Source organism: Acomys russatus, chromosome 29 (genome assembly GCF_903995435.1).
Source record: "Acomys russatus chromosome 29, mAcoRus1.1, whole genome shotgun sequence".
NCBI lineage: Eukaryota > Metazoa > Chordata > Mammalia > Rodentia > Muridae > Acomys > Acomys russatus.
The window spans coordinates 32,378,262-32,398,084 of record NC_067165.1 but is presented as its reverse complement, the minus strand read 5'-3'; the positions used below and the strand labels follow the sequence as shown (position 1 = coordinate 32,398,084).

The 19,823-nt window shown below is 52.3% G+C and overlaps 2 protein-coding genes across 2 annotated transcripts in view; both read right to left on the bottom strand.

Moving 5' to 3' along the window:
- Window positions 1-899: 899 nt before the first annotated feature.
- Window positions 900-7,584, bottom strand: Ddost (dolichyl-diphosphooligosaccharide--protein glycosyltransferase non-catalytic subunit). Its single transcript, XM_051171159.1, has 11 exons — window positions 7,411-7,584; window positions 7,181-7,291; window positions 4,595-4,681; window positions 3,884-3,987; window positions 3,682-3,776; window positions 3,193-3,286; window positions 2,527-2,675; window positions 1,939-2,086; window positions 1,383-1,503; window positions 1,190-1,296; window positions 900-1,102 (listed from the first exon to the last, which is right to left on the bottom strand). The coding sequence occupies exons 1-11, from the start codon at window positions 7,568-7,570 to the stop codon at window positions 953-955; spliced, it is 1,326 nt and encodes a 441-aa protein (XP_051027116.1). The 5' UTR covers window positions 7,571-7,584; the 3' UTR covers window positions 900-952.
- Window positions 7,585-9,753: 2,169 nt separating this feature from the next.
- The window catches only part of Kif17 (kinesin family member 17), a 36,616-nt gene continuing 26,546 nt past the window's right edge, over window positions 9,754-19,823 (bottom strand). The window contains exons 9-15 of the mRNA XM_051171645.1: window positions 19,208-19,288; window positions 17,752-17,969; window positions 17,076-17,307; window positions 16,433-16,691; window positions 14,533-14,600; window positions 12,866-12,986; window positions 9,754-10,639 (exon numbers count right to left, since the gene is read on the bottom strand). Of these exons, the coding sequence (XP_051027602.1) occupies window positions 10,461-10,639; window positions 12,866-12,986; window positions 14,533-14,600; window positions 16,433-16,691; window positions 17,076-17,307; window positions 17,752-17,969; window positions 19,208-19,288 (1,158 nt within the window). The 3' untranslated portion in view covers window positions 9,754-10,460. The remainder of the gene's footprint in view (window positions 10,640-12,865; window positions 12,987-14,532; window positions 14,601-16,432; window positions 16,692-17,075; window positions 17,308-17,751; window positions 17,970-19,207; window positions 19,289-19,823) is intronic.

Here is a 19,823-nt window from a genome sequence, read left to right as displayed (position 1 = left end):
GTTTCTCGGTGTTCCCAGTTGCTTCTGGAATACTCCTCTCCCCAGGCACTGAGAGAGTGACTGTGTTTCTGGCCAGCATTCCTTACAGGAGCTGAGAAGTGTTAAATGCAAATTTACAACGTAGAGCAGAGAACAGTGTGCTGATCTGAGTTTGTTAGACCCTAACAGTGAGAAAGAGGTCACATGTATTTAACATGTTACTGTTAAGAACACAGGTGTAAGCCCAGCACTCAGGAGGCAAAAGCAGGGAATCTCAAGAGTTCAAAGCCAGCCTAGTCTACAGAGCAAGTTCCAGGACAGCCAGTGCCACACACAGAAACACTGTCTCAAAAAACAAAACACAGATATGACCTAAAGCCAATCAACATAAACAGGATTGTTTATTTTATGTATACAATGTTTGCTTGACCTTACGATGCACCACTTGAATGTCCAGTGGCCAGGGAGGCCGGATAAGGGGCATCAGATCTTCTAGGTATGGAGTCAGACTGTTGAAAGCTGTGGATGCTAGGGCTTAAATTTGGATCCTCTGCAAGAGAACCAGTGCTCTTAACCACCAAATCTCTTCCAGGCCCTCAAAGGTCTTAAGACCATCACTGTCAATGTAGTTCCCACTTTGTGGTTCCCACCTTCCCTCTGTGAGGAGAGCTAGAAGACCCGCAGTCTCTGGCCCATGATCCCTAGACAGCAGCCACGCCTTCACCAAGTGTGATGGGGCCAGGTGATGTGTGAGGGCAGTGGTTCTCTTTATTTTAGAAACGGGTGGCTGCACATATGAAAAACACCAAAGTGATTCAAAGTGGGAAAATTTACCAGAAAAAAATGTTTCCTTCCCCTCCATCCCATAGTCATCACCCCCTGAGGTAAGGCGGTGCCAGTTTCCCATGGCATTTAAAAAAACAAAACAAAACAATCCATTCTGGCTGTCTCCCTGCTGTGTGGAGCCCCAGGCTCAGTCAGACTTCTCCTTCTCCTTCATGTGCAGGAAGACGATGCTGAAGATGAAGAGCCCAGCCATCATGGAGAAGGCACTGGCGTAGTAGGGATAGGCCGAGGGGATGAAGCGCTCATACTGTGTGTGCTGGAGTGGCCTCACTGACACCTGTAATAGGACACGGGTGGCAGCCCTGGTGGCTGAGAAGCCAAGGCGGACACCTACTGGCCAGAAACAGGGACTGCCCCTGCTTACCTGGGTGGAAGAGTACAGGTGTGTGTAGCCCAGCCGGTTGTAATCCACTTTAAACTGGAATACACCATACACATCTGGCAGCTTGAACTGGACACTGTACTTGCCACCTAGGAAGAAGCGACACTCAAAACCATGAGAGTTTCCCAGAGGCCAGTGCACCTTGGGGCAGGTCCAGGTCAGAAGTCACACTCACCTTTCCTCTTCAAGAAGGTCCTTACAAAGGGGTCAATGCGCACAAACTCCAGCTGAATGTCATCACCATCAAAGGGGACCCACTTGCCACTGGAGAGTTGTTCAATCACAATGCTGTACTCCTGTGGTGAGAGGCTGGTCAGCTAGGAGCCAGCTGTGGAAGGGTACCACCACCTATAGGCAGAACTGTCCTTAATTCCCACCCCTCAGCCAATGGCAGGGACTCCAGGAGGCCTACAGCCAGTATGGCTGGAGCACCTCTGCTTTCTTGGCCTGAGATCCCTAGCGGAGTCTGGGTATCACGATGTACTCAGAGTGCACTCTACCCTGACTGCAGGGACTGGCGAGTGAGGTGGCTGCCTTTTCTCCTCGGCCTATAAACTCCAACCCAAAGCTCCAACTGCAATGCCACTTTTCTGGTAAGCCTGCTCCACATCCCTGCTGACTCTTAGGGACAGACTCAAGTACCTCCTACTCCTGGATGCCCCTGAGGTGGCTGAGCTAACTGAGCCACCCAGGTCAGATCCTTAGGACCCGCCCTCCCCAGGAGCTCTTACCACCAGGTCGGTGACAGTGTAGGCATTGGGTGGTGCCGTCTCGCCCACCCGGTGATGGGACACAGGCCCTACTCGAAGGACACCCTCCTCCTTGAACACCCAGCGGGAGAGGGCCACAGCTAACTCATAGTTGCCTGTCTGAGAATACCTGGAGGAAGAGGAAAGGTGAGGCTGCAGCCACTTGCTGCTGGTGCTGATGGACCAGACCACTCCAGTCTCCTGGGCCACAAAAAGCGGCCTCTGAATGGAAGGTGCACACACCTACTGGTCCATAGATAAAGGGCAGACACTGAACAGTGAGGTTGCAGGTGGTGCTGCTATGGGTCATCTGCACAATCAACCCCAACCCATTTTGGTGCTGGAGAATGAACTGGGCCTTATGCCTGTGGGGTGAGTGCTCACGTAGGACTTAGAGGGCTCCACACAAGCCGCCACCACCATGCTAAACATGGGGCACCAATGCCAGCAGCATTACAACAAAGTCTATGGACAGTCTGAGCCCTGAAGGTACGTACACACTTCACACACTTGGCTAAAAGGCTCTTCTCCCCCTGGACACAGACTTCATGTTCCAAGCTCTGGCATTACCTCTGGGCACCGGGTGTGGCCTTCTGCACTGCTGAGTTGAAGAAGGCATCACTGAAGAAATCAAGGGACCCACTGAAGATGACTCGGGCATTGTTCCTGGCCTGGAGCCCGGCGATCAGAAGTGTATTCTTCCCCACCGCGTGGGGATACTGGGGACAGAAGAGGGCAATCCAGAGCTGCACACATCTGGACAGCTACATAGCTATGTCCCACATCCACCTGAGGGAAGACTAGGATCCCACTACTTGTCCCCAGTCCCATCACCTCTTCATCAGTGTCAGTAAAGCCCACCTCTCCTGCTCTGCTCTGATTTTTTTTTTCCCCCGACACAGGGTTTCTCCACCTGCCTCTGCCTCCCGAGTGCTGGGATTAAAGGCGTGTGCTACCACACCCAACTTCTGCTCTGATTTTCAAGTAAAAAGTACATGCCGGGGGCTGGAGAGATGGCCCACCAGTTAGGAGCACACTATTTGCTCCTCCGGAGGTTCTGAGTTCAATTCCCAGCAGCCACATGGTGGCTCACAACCATCTATACTGGGATCTGATGCCCTCTTCTAGCATGCAGGTGTATATGCAGAGCAAGCACTCATGTACATAAAAAATAATTTTTAATAAAAAGTGCTTCCCACTGGGCCTCTGGAGTGCAGAGGCTGCCAAGTCTCTTACCTGGGTGATGGGCTTATCTGGGAAGAAGGAGTAAGAAGTTGAAGAGCCTGTTAGGATGTCCAAAACCAAGGGATTATCAGGGTCTGCCACCATTCTGCAAGAGAAAGGAGAGAAGATCCTAGCACTGAGCAGGTGGCTTCAAGACACAGGGACCCCACGCCATCTCCCCTACCCCCAAAAAACTCTTCGTTTCTTCCCGGAGAGCAGTTAGTTCTTCCCTTTCTCATCTGTTCATCATCCACTCGTTCAAAGGTCTCACTAGCCAGGTTGGCTTGGAAGCCCCAATCCCCTGCTTCAGCCGCCTAAGTCAGGCACGTACCAGGAAGGACCCTTCCTCAATAGCCAAGCACTTAGGGCTCCCCGTGTTTATAGTAGACTCATTGGCACCACCTGGGGAAGGAACATTCTCAACCCTAAGTTTGCCTTAAGGTCCACCAACAGCAAGTGGCCCTTGTCCCTCCCAGTCTTGCCAATCCCCTGCACACTTACCCAACTCCCCGGAAGAGAATGGGGTTGGGCAATGACTTCCCAACAATGGTTGGGGCCTTCAGCAGGTTCTCAGCGTCAGCCACGATGAGCGTATGCTGCAAAGGTACAGATAGGTCAAGCAGGATCTACAGGAGGGTTGGAGGGCCAGGGGGTCCTTCCGACTCCCAGCTGGTCTCTAAGTGAGGGGGACGAGCCTGATTACCTGGCCAAGGTCTGAGACATCATAATTGTGATGGTCGATGACAGCTGTCTTCTCTTCATCAAATTCAATCCCACACTCACTGCCTAGCTCCCGAAGAGGGTCACCTGCACAGACCCAAGAGATTGCCTGGCTGAGTCCTGGTCGGTAGGTCTGACAATGCAGGTCATGGCTTCACTGCTCACCCTGTGCTGCATCAGGCAGGGCACCACCTCCAGTGCCCCTCCCCTATGCACTTCCTTGCACAAAGATAGAATTTGGTTCAGCCCATGCTCACTTAGCAAACTCAACAAAGCCACAGCCAATGCTGACGTCCACAGGCCTGAGCTCACCATGCTCCGTATGACCTCGACAGACCTACTGAGAGGAGCATGGTTGAAAGTCCATCACTGATGAAAACCAGGCCCTGAGCTGTTTACTGCTGGAGATGTGGGACCAGCACAGGAGCCAAGGATGCGATTCTCTCCCAACTCCTGTACAACTCTGCAACTTTGAAAACCAGAATCTGAAACCAAATCTACCCACTGCCATCCAACAGAACACAACAAAGAGAAAACCAATCTGTCCTCACTGTCACAGGACAGGACAGGAGGGACCCAGGGCCAGGTAAGTCCTGCGGTTCCCACTGCCTCCCTGGCCAGGGCTCAGCTAGCCAATGCTCTAAGATCCATGCAGAACTGGTGGAACATCCCAGAACACCTAGGGCAGACTTACCGATGTCAGAGCTGGCAGCCACCAGAACACTGCCGCCACCATCTATGAAGGCGCTGATGGTCTCCACATTGATGTTTCCTCCAAAATCTGAAAGAAAGCCCCCAGACACAGTGACGAGAGGCGCCCTGTCCCCACTGTCTGGAGATGAGACACCCACTAGAGCAGCCACAGTTGATCTGAGTGGGTTCCTATTGATCCCAAAATGAGAGAGTAGATTCACCTATGTGCTCCAAGCCATTGACCTGCGTGCTCAGAGCAATGCCTCGGCGTCCAGATGGAGTCGCCAAACTCATCCTAGTCACATTTGCTGAGGTGAGAGCACATATTCCGTGCCATCTATTCCCGCAGAAACTCTGAACTTTCCACCCACATTTCACAGAGTAACGCTGTTTAAATGCTCAGATGCCTTCAGCACCTGTAGCTGGCACCTGGGGTCGCCTTACAGCACACTATCAATGTCATTCGCCTAAAGTATTTGAGAAGGCACTGCAGAATCCACAGATAACACTGTCACTTGGCTGTGAGGCTCACCGGCCTAACACTGACAGCTTCCTTGTCACATTATCCATTCAGTGCTTTAAACATCACCCAAAGGGCTTGTTGGTTTCTGGCACTTAAAGGACGCAATCCTATCCTGTTCTGGCCAGAGCACTCAGTTCACCATTGCCACCAGCCTCCAAACTAGCACCAGTGGGCTCGTGGAGCGCTAGGGTTCTCTCCAGAGTGAGTCTGTGTTCAACACAAGGCAATCCTCTCGCACGCTAAGCATTATGGGCTGGGAACAAAGAAAAGGGCAATGAGGAAAGGAAGCCATTGTGCTAAAGTTAATGAGGAGAGCCTGCAACACGTGACACGTGAGAAGACAGCAGGGTGAGCCTGAGCATGGCATAGAGGAACAGAACACAGGCAGAGTACATGACTGTGTGCAGCCTGCCTGGTAGGGTGAGCCACAGGGCCGGTCTGAGGACCAGGAGGTGAGGTGGCCAGTTATTAGAAGGCTGGGCTGGTGGGAGCTACTGGAGGATTCTGAGCAGGAGAATGTGTCTTCCTTAGTTCCAAGGTAGAGCTAGGTGGCATGTGGGTTAGAAGGTACTGTGAGGCCAGGCTGTGAAAGCGTTCCTAAACCAGTAGCTGTTGGGAGAGAGGGACATTCCCATGAGACCTAAAGGGAACCAGCAGGAGCCAGAGGGAAACACTTTAGACAGCAGGCAAAACTCACTCTGTAAACTACAGAATACAAAGTCGCTGTCAGGGACATGAAAAGGCCATTAGTTTCATCAACTGAAGGAAAGAACGGCAGGGACATCTTACCCAGACAGGGACAACCTGGGTCAAAGACAAAATGAAAAAAAGCTATCTAGCATGCTCACCAACACAGCAAGGCAAAAGAGAAACAGGGCTGGAGAGGCAGCTCAGTGATTAAGAGCACTGGCTGCTCCTCCAGAGGAACCAGGGTTAATTCCCAGCACCCACACAGCAGCTCCCAAGCGTCTGTAAGTTAAGGCCTAATGGATGCGCCACCCTCTGGTGGCCTCGGAAGGCGTCAAGCATACACATGGTGAGACCGATATGCTTGCCAAACACCCAAACAAAAACCAAATAAATAAGAAATAGCCAAAGGAACTGGAGATCAGGTAAAGACACATGTGAGGAGGCTACAGCTACGTGACAGCTATGCAAGACAGCTATCTGCTCTTGGTCTGGGAACACCAGACTCTCAGGCCCAGGGGAGTTAAGAACGCTTTTCCAAAAACACAGGTGGAGGAAGGAGGCAAATTTCAGCTTGGTATAACTTCCTGACAGAAATGTCCGGTGGTGGAGGGGACTGCCTCGTAAGATAGAAATAGTTAAGTTAGAAACATTCATTTCATTCACTAGTCTCTTGAGGGTTGGGGAGATAGCTTAGTAGGCAGCCATGGGGCACCTGGTTCAAATCTCCGGTAAGAGCTGAAAATGGCAGATAGTGCCTATAGCCCAAGCATTAGGAGGCAAAGACAGGAAGATCCTGAGAGCTCACTGGCCAACCTCCTTAGTCATAATGGCAAAATTCAGGTTCAGTGAGAGACCTTGTCTTAAGAGAGTAAGGAGGAGAGTGACAGAATTAAGTGACCCAACACATCCTTCTCTGGCATCGTCACGTCCACAACCTCACACACACATGCATACACCCACCACCACCAATACCAATTAGCCTGTGTGATTCGGCCAGACACATCCGTCAAGACACACGTGTGTCTATTTGATTTCTTATGATCTACCACCCGCAGAATGACGTTTTACAGCAATTCACGTTAACAGGACAATTCTTTGCACACAAACAAGTCAAATCAAAGGCTTCTTTGTCATCTCTGTTAGAGAAAACCCCCTTCTCCATAAGCAAGGTGTCTATCGCGACATTTGACCCTATCCTTTAACGGATATCCTTTTTGAAAGATGAAACCTCCAAGGCCCAGGCTGGAATTAACATTTTCCTCTACTGCACTTCCGCAACTAATCTCGGGAGACAGAACATGCCCACGATCCATAAGACGACAACGGAGTCCTGAGCCTCAAATCTCAGTTCTGGGGGCGACGTGACGTCCTTACCTTCCACCGACGGGGAAAAGACGATGAGGTTGTCATAGAGGAACTCCCCGTACTTAATGAGGGACAAACTGGGATCATCTGCGGTCTTGAAGGTGAGCTCAAAGCCCCGGTCTGGAGAAGAAAACAGGAAGTTGGGGCAGACGGTCAGCAGAGGAATCCCTACTGTCGCCGTCTGAGGGTGCCGCCTTCCCCGCCCCAACCCCCCGCCATGCCCGCGCCGAGGCGCTCACCCTTCAGGCTGCGAAAAAACAGCGAGTGCGTGTCCCGCACGTTGAGGTTATCCAGCAGCACGAGGGTGCGGGGGCCGCTGGCGCAGACGCAGCCGAGAGCAGCCAGCAGCAGCGCGCAGAGGGACCAGGCACGGACGGCGACGCGGGGACCCATCTTCATCTCCCAGTCAGAGAAGCCAACACCTGGACACCGGAAGCGTCCCTCGCGGATGCCCAATGGCCGCTCGCAGCGGTGGAGTACCACCTGGAAGTGGTCCGGGTACTCCGTGGCCCCGGCGGCCCATGCCCCGACAAGGACGGACTGAGAAGCAGGGAACGCCGCCGGAAGTGCTGCCTCGGGCCGGAGTCGCTGCACCTTATTGGTGGAATGTGCTAAGGCTCCGCCTCCCCCAGGAAAAAGGGCCAATTCAAGAGAGACAGCTCCGTAGCTCCGGCCAATCAAAAAAGCCGAGTGTCCTTAAGCTCCGCCCGTGCCAGCTCCCGCCGTGGGTTTCAAACTCTGGTCGTTTCTAGACATTCTGTTTCCTAGGCTGCTGGTCCGTTTCTCCCCGCGCAGGACGCAGTTGTCGCTACTTGGACGAAATCGAGGTCACCTCCTTGTCCCTCACTGGCCTACTGGGCTAGGAAGCAGGCCCTTATCCCCAGGGAGCAATGGGGTTGGGAAATAGGCTCCTAACCAGGCCGGAAAGAGAATGGATGGCCAAGAGACAGGTTAGCGATTAAAAGGCCCTTCACACCCGAGATTGGTGGCTCGTGTCTTTAATTGCAGCGCTCGACTGAGGGGTAGAGGCAGGCAGATCTTGGTGACTTTAAGGCCAGCGTGGTCTACATCGCGAGTCTAGGCCTGCCAGGGTTACGTATTGAGAGCTAGGCAAAATGGTTCAGCTAAAGGTGCTTGCCACCGAGACTGACGACCTGAGTTCAGTCCCTGGGTCCCACACGGTGGAAGGAGAGAACCGGCCTCTGCAAGTTGACTTCTGACTTACACACCAACCCAAGACTCGGGGAAGAAATAAAACGTAAAGGTCTAGGGATGTAGTTCAGTGGGTAACCTCTTACCTAGCACGCACGAAGGCCTGGGTTTGATCCCCGGTATCATATACAATGAGGCATGGTGGCACACGCCTGTAATCTGAGCACTCGTGGTGCAAACAGCAGGATAATTAGTTCAAAGTCATCCTCAGCTACATGCCAGGTTCAGAGCTAGCTGTATGAGACCCTGTCTCTATAAAAATTATCGCTCCCGCCGGGTGGGCGTATTGCTGTGAGTTTGAGGCCAGCCTGGTCTACAAAGGGAGTCTAGGATAGCCAAGGCTACACAGAGAAACCTTGCCTCAAAAAAAAAAAAAAAAAAAGTATTGCTCCCAAGTTCTCTGCAGCACAACCCCACCACCCAGTGACTGACTTTTGGTGTGTGCCACTGCTTAGGGCACCTTTTCAAGTGTCCTCCTTGCTTTGAGTACCGCCAGCCTGAGCATACACCCTGAGTTGCCCATCTCCCACCGGCTGCTCTTTCAGCTGCCCCCGCCAGTCTATTGTCTCTACCCTTCTTAGAGGGGTGAGTGGAGCTTTGCCCCTATAGAAATCAGAGGTGGCTTCCTGTGACTGGTTCTAGTGCAGCAACTTTTTGTAGCCTCACCTTCTGCCCTGGCTACTACTTCAGCCAACTCCTGGGCCACGGGTAAGGCCTTGGGCCTACCATAGTCACTGATATAAAGGAGGAGGGCGGGATGGGAGGGCTGGTGGGTGCTACTGTTGACAGGTGGCTCAGGACCCATCTCCCTTACTGTGGGCACACCACAGGCAGGCCTGGAATACAAAGGGGAGGGCTGCCATGGCAACCTGGATTCGTTTTTTTGGCTGTGTCAGGACACCCAGTTCCAGTTCAGGCCCTGAGGACTGTCAAAACTGAGGCCCAGGCGGGAGAGCAGGAGCTGCACAAGCCTGAGTTTAATCCCTAGGACCCACAGTGGAAGGAGAGAAGCCATTCCTGCAAGCCGTCCCCTCACCTCCACACCATGACATACGCTCCCCCAACCAGGCACACACAATAAAGGAGAGAGTGCTCGTTGGTGGGGACACTTGCTACCAAGCCTGTTGACCTAGATTCAATGCCTGGGGCCCACATGGTGGAAGGAACTGACTTCCATGGGTTATTCTCTGCTCTCCACATAAACGCCACAGCACATGTGTCCCCACCAACTCAAATAATTAAACAACAACAAAAAAAAACCAAACTGGGGAGATACCTCAGTTGGTCCGTAACACACCTGAAGAGTAATACCTGAGGTTGTCTTCTGATCTACACACACAAACACAAACGCACGCACATGTGCACGCCAGGCTATTTCTGCCTCAGCAAGACAAGGTTTTGTTTCTATAGTCACTTGTGCTGGTGACAGAAACCCTGGAGCTGCTGCCAGTCTCTCTCTAGGGCAGCAGGGTAGGCCCTAGGAAGCATCGGAGGGTTGGGGAGGGGAGCTTATTCTAAAAGGCAGTTTATTGGGCAGCTTACTGTAAAGCACCTTCTCTGGGCTGCGGTCCAACCAAGGGTAGGCCAGGCATAGCAGCTGGCTCCAGGTTGCCATCTGTGTCCACTGTGTGGCACAGGTTTCCCCGGAAGGGGCCCATCACACAGAGGCCCAAATCTTAGTCACCAAGATGTTGAGCTTTGTCCATGTGGCAGCTTCTGGGCTCAATGTTGAGGATGCATGTGAAAGTCCAGGGGCATCTGAGCCCATGGAGGCAGACCCACACTGGCTAGTGTAGGCTCTGTGGCAGAAGAATCAGTGGAACACTGGCTGCTGTGCACAGCTGGAGCAGGCCTCTCTCTCTCTCTGAGAAGGGTAGTCCAACTTCCACAGAGCTCAGGCCCTGAGGCAGAGTGAGTTCTCTAGGGAACAGGGAAGAGAGTGTGTCTTCCCAGGGATGAAATCCCCTTGGGCTTGGGGACACTGTGGAGTAGGGGAGAGGAGGCCTGGTTGGGGTTTCATGGGGGAGGACTTAGAAGTTTCTAGAAGCCTGAAGGCAGGTAGCAGCAGGCAGCTGGGTCACAGAGGCTCCCCACTGAAGCTGCTTTTGCTTTTCTTCCGCTTGGCTTTAGAGAAGGGGATGTCAAGGGACTCCAGACGGAAGGGCCGGGGCTGGGGCATTTCAGAGGTCTGGGTGGACGGCAGCGCGGAGTTGTTGTTCAGAGGGGAATTGAGGCCCGGCGGTGAGTTGTGATGCGCTGTGGAGAGGAAGCAGAGGACACGGTGAGCCAGGACAGCACCACACGGGCATGCCAGTGAGCCAGGACAGCACCACACGGGCATGCCAGTGAGCCAGGACAGCACCACACGGGCATGCCAGTGAGCCAGGACAGCACCACATGGGCAAGGAGAAGGGTCTGGCAGTACCTGCCCACCTGAGGCCCTGGCTCTGCAGCCGGGACCCTCTGAGACTGCTCTGCCGTAGTACCTATGTGCCACCTGTGTGCCAGGGCGTTTTTTCCCCTATTCTATTCTTCACGTTCCTGTTACCTGGAATCTTTTGAAATACTCCATTTCTTTGTTGGCCATAGTATAACTTATTAACTAACGATTAATTTCTAGTCATGTCTCTTTTAATAACTGGAAGAGAAGCAGAACTACTTCAGCCACGGACCGTCCCTAGCTGCAGTCCTGGACCAGGGTCTCATAGCAACCATTGCTACACTTGAGGAGTCCTCACCTTGGGAGTGAAATGCAGTTAGAAATAGAGAAATCCTTCTGTGTCTGAAGGATCCAGGGTAAGGAACAGAACTGTTAAAGCATCTAACAGGCTCCAGTCTGGTACCTAAAGCTGGTAAGCCCGGGCACAAAGCCCAACCCAGCACTTCCTACAAGTCTCTGCTCCTAAGCCTTGGTTTCCTTCTCTGTCACCCAAGCACAGTGCCAGGCCTTCAGTGAAATCCTGTCCTTCCCTCTCCTAACCCCAGCTTCACTCTGTCGCTGATTTCAGTTTAGATTTTTTTTTTTTTCAAGACAGGGTTTGTGTAGCCCTGGCTGTCCTGGACTTGCTTTGTAGACCAGGCTGGCCCAGAACTCACAGAGATCCACCTGCCTCTGCCTCCCAAGTGCTGGGATTAAAGGCGTGCGCCATCACACCCAGCTCAGTTTAGAAAATTTTAAAAGTTAGTATCAGGGTTTTTAAATTTTCGGTTTTTTTGTTTGTTGGTTGGTTGGTTTTTCAAGACAGGGTTTCTCTGTGTAACCTTGGCTGTCCCAGACTCACTCTATAGACAAGGGTGGCCTCAAACTCACAGTGATCCGTAATATTGCTTTTTTAAAGTTTTGTTTTTTTTTTTTTTTTATGGTATGAGTGTTTTGCCTGCATGTATGCCTGTACACTATGTGTGTGCAAGTGCCCATAGAAGACAGAAGATGGCATTGGATCCCCTGGAACAGCATGGATTGTGGTGAACCACCATGTTGGTGCTAGGAACCCAAGTCTTGCCCCACGCCCCCAACCCCTACCCACTACCTACTGTCACCACCCCCACCACCTCCATGAAGATCAGTCTTATCAATTCGACTGTATTGAGAGACTGTGTGTCTGGGCAGGTTCCAGAGTAGAGTGGTCTATGGGGTAGCAAATGAGGAAGGAAGGCATGCCTTGAAGAAGCAGGCTAGAAGCTTAGATGGATCAAAAAGGAGAGAGAGGAAGCCCCTATCAAAAGCTTGCTGCTTCCCCTGGCTAGCATGATGTGAGCAAGTGAGCAGGTCTCCACTGCCACTGTGTCTCGCTTAGTCTCAGTCCAAAGTAGTCAATCCTCCAAACCTGTGAGCCAAACTGATCTTTCAATCTTCCTTTCTTGGGACAGGGTCTCACTAACTGGCCTCATACTTTCTATGTAGCCAAAGGTGGCCTTGAACATCTGACCTTTGCCTCCAATTCCCCAAATGCTGAAATTCCAAGCAAGTTCCATGAGCTGGTTTTTGGTTGGTTGGTTGGTTTGGTTTGGTTTTTTGTTTGTTTGTTTGTTTGTTTTGTTTTTTGGTTTTTCGAGACAGGGTTTCTCTATGTTATCTTGACTGTCCTGGACTCACTTTGTAGACCAGGCTGGCTTCGAACTCACAGCGATCCGCCTGCCTCTGCCTCCCGAGTGCTGGGATTAACGGCGTACACTACCATGCCCAGCTCTCATGAGCTGTTTTATACAGTGCTGGTGACTGAACCCAGGGCTCTGTGCACTCCAGGCAAGCACTACCAACTGAGCCACGTCCCCAGCACTCCTCCTCCAAGTTGCTTGTCTCAGGTATTCCTCGTAAGCAATAGGCACTGGCTATCATAATTACCTACTATGTGGCCCTACTTCCCCAGCCCACCTCCTCTAATCCATGCTTTAAAGCTGAGGAAATTGCGGTTTAGAGAAAGGTTCCTGATTTCCTAGTGGTTGTGGGGAAAGTTGACGCCCAGTGGGCGGGGCACTCACTGAGGCTCTTCATCGGGTCGGTGCTCAGGATCTGGCTGGCCCGCTTGGACCGGAAGTAGTTACTAGCGATATTTTCACTGTCGCTTCGACTCAGCATCAGCTTATACCGGTCTTCCTCCTGCTGCGATTTCAGAACCTCATGAGTGACAGCCCCCTCGTTTGTGCAGCTGCTGTGGGCCCTACCCTGGACTCAGGAGGTTAGGGGATGGGCGACGCCATGCTGGGCATCTCCTGGGCTCCATCACTCACAGGACTCTTAGGGGAGGAACCCCTGCCCTTCCTTGAGATGGGGGTACATGTTCCTTTCTCCAGCTTCACCAGGGGCAAGGGTGAACGACACTATGTGGTCTTATCCCTTCAGGTATAGGCATCACCGTAAGAAAAAACCGAACTTGTCAGCTACTTTTGTGGCCAACACTTCCTCCCCTTCCCTCTCCTGGGAAGGTTCTCGTTCACCTCCGTGTCAGAAGAAGGCATCAGACCCCATTATAGACGGTCATGAGCCACCATGTAGGTGCTGGGAATTGAACTCGGGACCTCTGGGAGAGCAGTCAGAGCTCTGAACTGCTGAGCCATCTCACAAGCCCCTGGAGGGTTCATTTTCAAAGCCGCTATGATGAGCCTGTTTTCCTTGGTCTGAATTTTTGGCACTGGGTTACTATTTCCTCCCATCCAGGTAGAGAGAGAAATTCACGGGGCCAGGTGTAGGGCCCCAATCACAGACTTACATCTAACTGGACATAGGAACTGGTCCAAGAGTAGGCCTGTGACCAGGCAGAACCAGTCTCAGCCTTTCCACAAGCTTTGATGTACGGATGGCTTAAGGCAGTGGTTCTCCACCTAACGCCATGACCCTTTCATAGAGATCTTCATGTTGTGGTGACCGCCCCCAGCCATAAAATTATTTTCGTTGCTACTTCATAACTGTAATTTTGCTATTGTTAAGTGTAAATATCTGATATACAGGGTATTGGACAGGAACTCCTATGTAAGGGTCGTTTGACCCCCCCAAAAGGGTCATGACCCCACAGGTTAAGAACCACTGGCTTAAAGGATGGTAGCTTTCTTCCTTTTGGATTAACTGCCCCACCCCTCCATGGGAAGAAAGCCTGAAGTTAGCTAGCACAGAGGAAAAGACACAGGGCAAAGCCAGACCCAGAACTCTGACGGAGCCCTGAGACTCAGCCATGCATCAACTGATCCACCTACATGGACGAGTGAGGTCTCTATTTTATGTTGACTGTTGGCATCTGCCACTTGGACTTAAAAGTGTTCTAACATAACCTCCCTTGTAATTCCGGGCTAAAAATATTTCCAAGCTTTTTCTTTCTTATGAAGTTAGGCCACTGCGGTGTCTCCAATCTTAGGCTAGCATGAGACACTGCAGGCAGTCACCACGAGCTGCCTGCGAGGGTGTTTGGTTGGAACAGACTTTCTCTTTGTTCTGTACTTTAGAATGAGGGACTACCTAGGGTCCAGGTGTCTAATACAGTGGTGGAAAACGGTTCAGGTTCAGCACACGGCTTTAGTCCCCAAGCAAGACAAAAGCAGCTTGTACCCTCACTGACCCCCAGCACATTGTGGGCAAACCCCACCCTCTGCCCCACCCCTCACCCCCACCTCCACCCCGACAACTATTTCTCCTTCCCTTCCACCGTGGGCCTTACCATGTGTGGCTCGCCACTGTCTACTGCAGAGGTTTTGCGGACTGGCTTGTTCTGTGGCCCAGTTGGAACTGCTATGAGAAAACAGAAACTGAGGGGCCGGGCAGTGGGTGCCAGCGGGAGCAGCCCTGGCTGGGGTGGGGTGCTCAGGCTTGGCTGGAGGCTGGAAACGGGACATTGGCCAGTCTAGCCAAGGGATGAAGACAGTAGAGGAGAGCAAGAGGATTCAGATACAGGAAAGCATGCGGCTGCTCCTAACTGAACATCATCAGGTGAGTAGGACTGGCGAGGCTGCTGCCCAGAGCTCATGGGAAATGGAGCTGGCTGGAGCTTTAATCAAATGATTGGCATCCATGACTACCGGTCACTTCAGGATGGAGGTGTGAATGGAAACTGACCAGGAAAAGGACTAGAGGGAAGTAGAGGTACACACACACACACACACACACACACACACACACACACACACACACACACAAACCTCTGAAATGAGCACAGCTATGTCTAGCTGGGAAAAAATTCCACAAAATCTGACTCTATTCTGAGATTCATCAGAGCTGGATCGGTCCTTACAGTCATTTGATCCAACCCCTTCTTTGGTAAAGCTCAGAGAGGGACAGTGGTCTTCATAAATCACACAGGAGGTCAATGGCCAAAGCAGAGACTGAACCTTGAACAGCTGGTTCTATCTATGGTCCTATTATAACTCACTGCTCTGGCTGTGAACTTGACCCTAGACAATGCAGTTTAATTTTTCTTTGCTTTAGTTTTTTGGGCTTTATTTACTAGTTTATTTTTATTTTGTGTGTGTAAGTGTTTTGCCTGTGTGCATGTATGTGCAGTATATGCATGCCTGGTGCCCACAAAGGCCAGAAGAAGCTGTCACATTGCATTAGAGCAGCAGTTACTGGCAGTGTGAGCTGCCAGATGGGGGTGCTGGCAATCAAACTCTGGTCCTCTGCATGAGCAGCATGTGCTAACCACTGAGCAATCCCACCAGCCCCTGTTTTGCTTTGTTCTTGAAGTAGAGTCTCATGTAAAACCACTTCTCTATGCAGCCAATAATGACCTTGACCTCCTGGTCCCCCTGCCTCCATCTCCCAAATACTGGGATGATCACATGCATGAGTTTTTTGTTTTGTTTTGTATTTTGGTTTTTTTTTTTAAAGGTTTATTTCATCATCATTATTATTATGTATACAGTGCTCTGCCTGCATGCACACCTACAGAAGAGGTCACCAGATCTCATTATAGATGGTTGTGAGCCACCATGTGGGTGCTGGGAATTGAACTCAAGACCTTTGGAAGAGCAGTCAGTGCTCTTAACCTCTGAGCCATCTCTCCAGCCTGTATTTTGTTTTTTTAAGACAGGGTTTCTCTGTGTAGCCTTGACTGTCCTGGACTCACTTTGTAGACTAGGCTGGCCTTGAACTCGCAGCACCTGCCTCTGCCCCCCAAGTGCTGGGATTAAAGGCATGCGCCACCACGCCCAGCTCTTGAGATCCAGTTTTAATCACGATCCTTTGTGGGACTGGCAAAGGATGGAATGACAACAGTGACAGAGCCAAGTACTCTGTGCCCTGGCAGCTCTAAGGCACTGACATGCCTGAGCATATCACAGGCCTCACAGCAACTTTAAGGGAACGGCTGTCCCCATGTCACAGATGACAGTCCCACAGAAGTTACACACACACACACACACACACACACACACACACCTGTCTACCTCCATAGCACAACACTTTCTCAGAGCCCCGATGCATTGGAGCCTCAGGGACACCAGGCTGTAATGCAGTCACAGCTTGCAGGAAGAGGCCAGGCTTTGTCCCTCTGCAAAGTGGCAAGCTGTCAAAGAAGCAGGGGCGGGGCGGTGGGGCGGGGGCGGGGCAGCCAAGCGCCTGACCTACTGGAAGGCTGGTTTTCAGGATGATGGGATCTGGGATCTTCCAGAAGCCGTTCTCCTCATCCCAGCTGGACTCCCGCCTTATCTTCTCCAGGTTGCTATAGTTACAGTCCCGGCGGATGAGCGGCTGCACCTGCTCCAGAAGCTGCTGGAAGAGCATGGAGTCCCGCTCCTGCCTGCGGATGGTTGCCAGGTAATCGATCTTCTCCAGCTGGAACTCCGACTGCAGATCTTTGATCTCCACCTCCGCCGCCCGGAGCTGAGCCGAGGATGCGTGTGACGGGTGGTGAGCGGCGACAGGCAGCTCAGCACCTGTCCCCAAATGGCCCCCGCCCCCGCAGCCACTCACAGCTGCTCACCAGCTCTCCCTTTCCCATGGCCCCATCAACACTGCATCCAGCCCTCTGAGCCTTGACCCACTATGTACAACCCTCCCTTCCAGCATGTAATGAGCGCCTCCTGTATGCACGGTCCCACCGCGCCGCCCCAGCCACCACGCCCTATTCTGGAGAATCAGAAGAGACACACTTAAATGCTTGCACGCAGACACTTAAATGCTCGCATGAGGAACACAGGGTTGCCAGCTGTTTGTGAGGTTGATGCCCACCTGGGCCATGGCGGGGGTCGGGGGGAAGGGCCTCACCTTCTTCTGCATCTTCTCGAGCAGCTTGCTTTTGGCCCTCACTTCCTCTTGGATGGAGTCGTAGACGTTGAGCAGCACCCAGTCTCCGCCGTCTTCGTCCGAGTTCTGCAGCGCGGCCACCAGCTGCTTTTTGCGCTCGTCTGCGTACCGCTTACGCCGCCTGTGCTTCTCCTTTAGGTCCTTGTTCTTAGCCTGCTCACCCCCTACCACCTGCTGCTCCAGCAACTGCAGGCTGTGGCCAGGGGGAGAAAGCCCGTGGGACAGAGCCCGCTGGTCTGCAGGCACCTGCCGCCACCTGCTCCCCACGACCCCCTTCACAGAGTGGTGCAAAGGGCTAAAGCTGCTCGCTCAGAACTTTAAGAAGTGTCCTAAGGGCTTCCTCAGCAAAGGGGTGGTGCCCAATAGTTTTTAATCCTCCTTTAAGGAACAGCTGTATCCCAGCAGGTGACTTAGCAGAAACTGGTGTCCACAGCAGCTCCGGGTCTGAGAGCTCTGCTCTGCTGTAGCACCTCGCCTTCCCCACTGCAGCGGGGAGGAGCTTGCTGTGCGCTCAGTAGAGGGTGAGTAGTGGATCTCACCTCACCCCAGCCTGGGCCACAACTCCTCAACCTCCAGCCTTGGCCAAGGTTCTTCCCATCATCCCCTAGGCTCCTGACCCCTGACCCCTGGTGCTCACCGAGCCAGCACCCGCTGTTGATCCACAGGCTGCAGCTCCTCGGTCAACACAGCTGCCTCCACACCTCCACTCTCCCTTCGCACGCTTGCCATGGCCATCAAAGGCTGAGGCTGGGCCACCTCAGCCACCTGGGCCATGTGGGCTTCAGGCTCCATCCACACACCAGGCTCTGCCTCAGACACCACCTCCTCGGCCACTTTCAGGCCTAGATCAGGCTCCTGGACACAGAGGAAACAAGACAGGAAGGAGTCATGAATGAAACTGCATAGCTCGCCTCTGGCTCAGACACGCAGGCTGAGCGCCCTAATTCCGAAGTCTAAAATCTAGTGTCAAAGAAATCTGAAAAGCTCTGAGCTGCAGGGTGCTCCAAAAGCTCCCTGTGTCAGGGGCTGGATTGCTCAGTGGTTACAAGCATAAGGACTACAGTTTAGCCTTCTAGAACACGTGTAAATTCCCTGTAGTCCCAGCCTCAGAAGGCCAGAGACAGCGGACCCCACCAAGCGAGCTGGTGACTGGGACCAGCCTTGTGGGTGATCTCTACGGTTGGTAGGGAGACCCCATTCTCAGTAAGGTGAAGATGCTTTTCAACATCAAGTTCAAGCTTCCACATGCATGTGCGCACATGTGCACCTGCAGCCATGGGCCCACATACATGTAAAACATGCACACACATGAATAGGACATAGGGGGAGGAGTTCAGATGTCAGATCATTATGGATTTAACATAATAGGGACACAACTTATAGCAAGCTATAAAAAATTTTTTTTGCACTCAATCTAACTCTCACTACAATTACCTTCACCAAATAGCCTCCCAGCCTCCTCTCCTGAGTCCCCAAGGAGGCAGGATAAGCTTTTCAAAAATATACACTGACCGTAGCATCCTTTTCCTGTCCAGGACAGCCAAGGCTACCCAGAGAAACCCTGTCTTGAAAAACCATAGGGCACCTGCCTGGGGATGTGGAGGTTTTGAGGTCTCCTCTCCCTCCCCTAGTCTGCTACTATGTCCCAAGCAGAAGATAAAGTGTATCCGAACTGGATGCCACAGGCCTACAGGAGGTCCCTGTCAGTGTCTTACAACCACCAGGTCTTCCTGCAGCCTTAGTCCTCAGTGCACACCCTGCCTTTGCTCCTTTAAGACAATGGCCTCCTAGCCTCCTGCCCAGCACTCAGGAAGCAGAGGCAGGCATATCTCTGTGAGTTCAAGGCCAGCCTGGTCTACAAAGAGAGTCCAGGACAGCCAAGGCTACACGGAGAAACCCTGTCTTGAAAAACCAAAGAGGGCAGGAGGACAAGGGCCCCCAGTGCTTCTGTCTACAGAAGGCCGCCTATTCATATCACCCTTGTGCTGAGTGCTAGTCCTCTGCTTAACATTGTTCAGCCGTGGTGCACCTGCCTGGGGGTGTGGAAGCAAGGCAACCTAGTCCCAAGAAGGGAGGGCCAGGCAGGTACTCACAGTCTCGAAGAGAAGGCTGTCAGCCACCTCAGCTTCTGACTTGGTTTCGTCACTGGGCTCCAGCAGGTCCAAGGATGGCTGCTTTTGGAAAGAAATGAGTGAGAATAAAAGGGATGCTTTGGGCCAGAAATCCCCTCTACTTTATCACTGCCATGACACCCACTTCACCTTACCTCCTTGGGGGCTCTGGACCCACCCGTGGCCTCCTCAGCCCACTGGATGAAAAGGAAAGTGGGGGAGACAGGGCACAGGTGAGCACCTATGGTGTCCCGAGATGTGCTCTGTGTGTTAATTCAGGCAAAGCACAAGCTGGCACCTCTACAGTTTGGAGGAGGAAACTGGTCTAGAGAGGCGAGTGGCTGGTGTCGCACCATCAGCTGGGATGGAAGTGGGGGCTGGGATTTCAAAGGCCCGTGTTGTTACGTGTGTGTGTGTGTGTGTGTGTGTGTGTGTGTGTGTGTGTGTGTGCGTGTGTACACATGTGCTGACATGAGGAAAACAGAAAAATGGGGAGAAAAGAAGAACATTTAAAAAAAAAAAAAAAAAACAGGAAGGGACCTGAGATTGGTCAGGAAGGGACAGAGGAGAAAACCCAAGCCCTGTGGGTTTTTTTGCT

Bases quoted from the DNA above. Each gene is read 5' to 3' on its own strand.
- Ddost (XM_051171159.1), bottom strand. From the start codon at position 7,570: ATGAAGATGGGTCCCCGCGTCGCCGTCCGTGCCTGGTCCCTCTGCGCG. The intron at 3,777-3,883 runs GTAATCAGGCTC...GTACCTTTGCAG, and splicing joins ATGTCTCAGACCTTGGCCAG to CATACGCTCATCGTGGCTGA. The intron at 1,297-1,382 runs GTGAGTGTGACT...GCTTCTTCCTAG, and splicing joins GACCTTCTTGAAGAGGAAAG to GTGGCAAGTACAGTGTCCAG.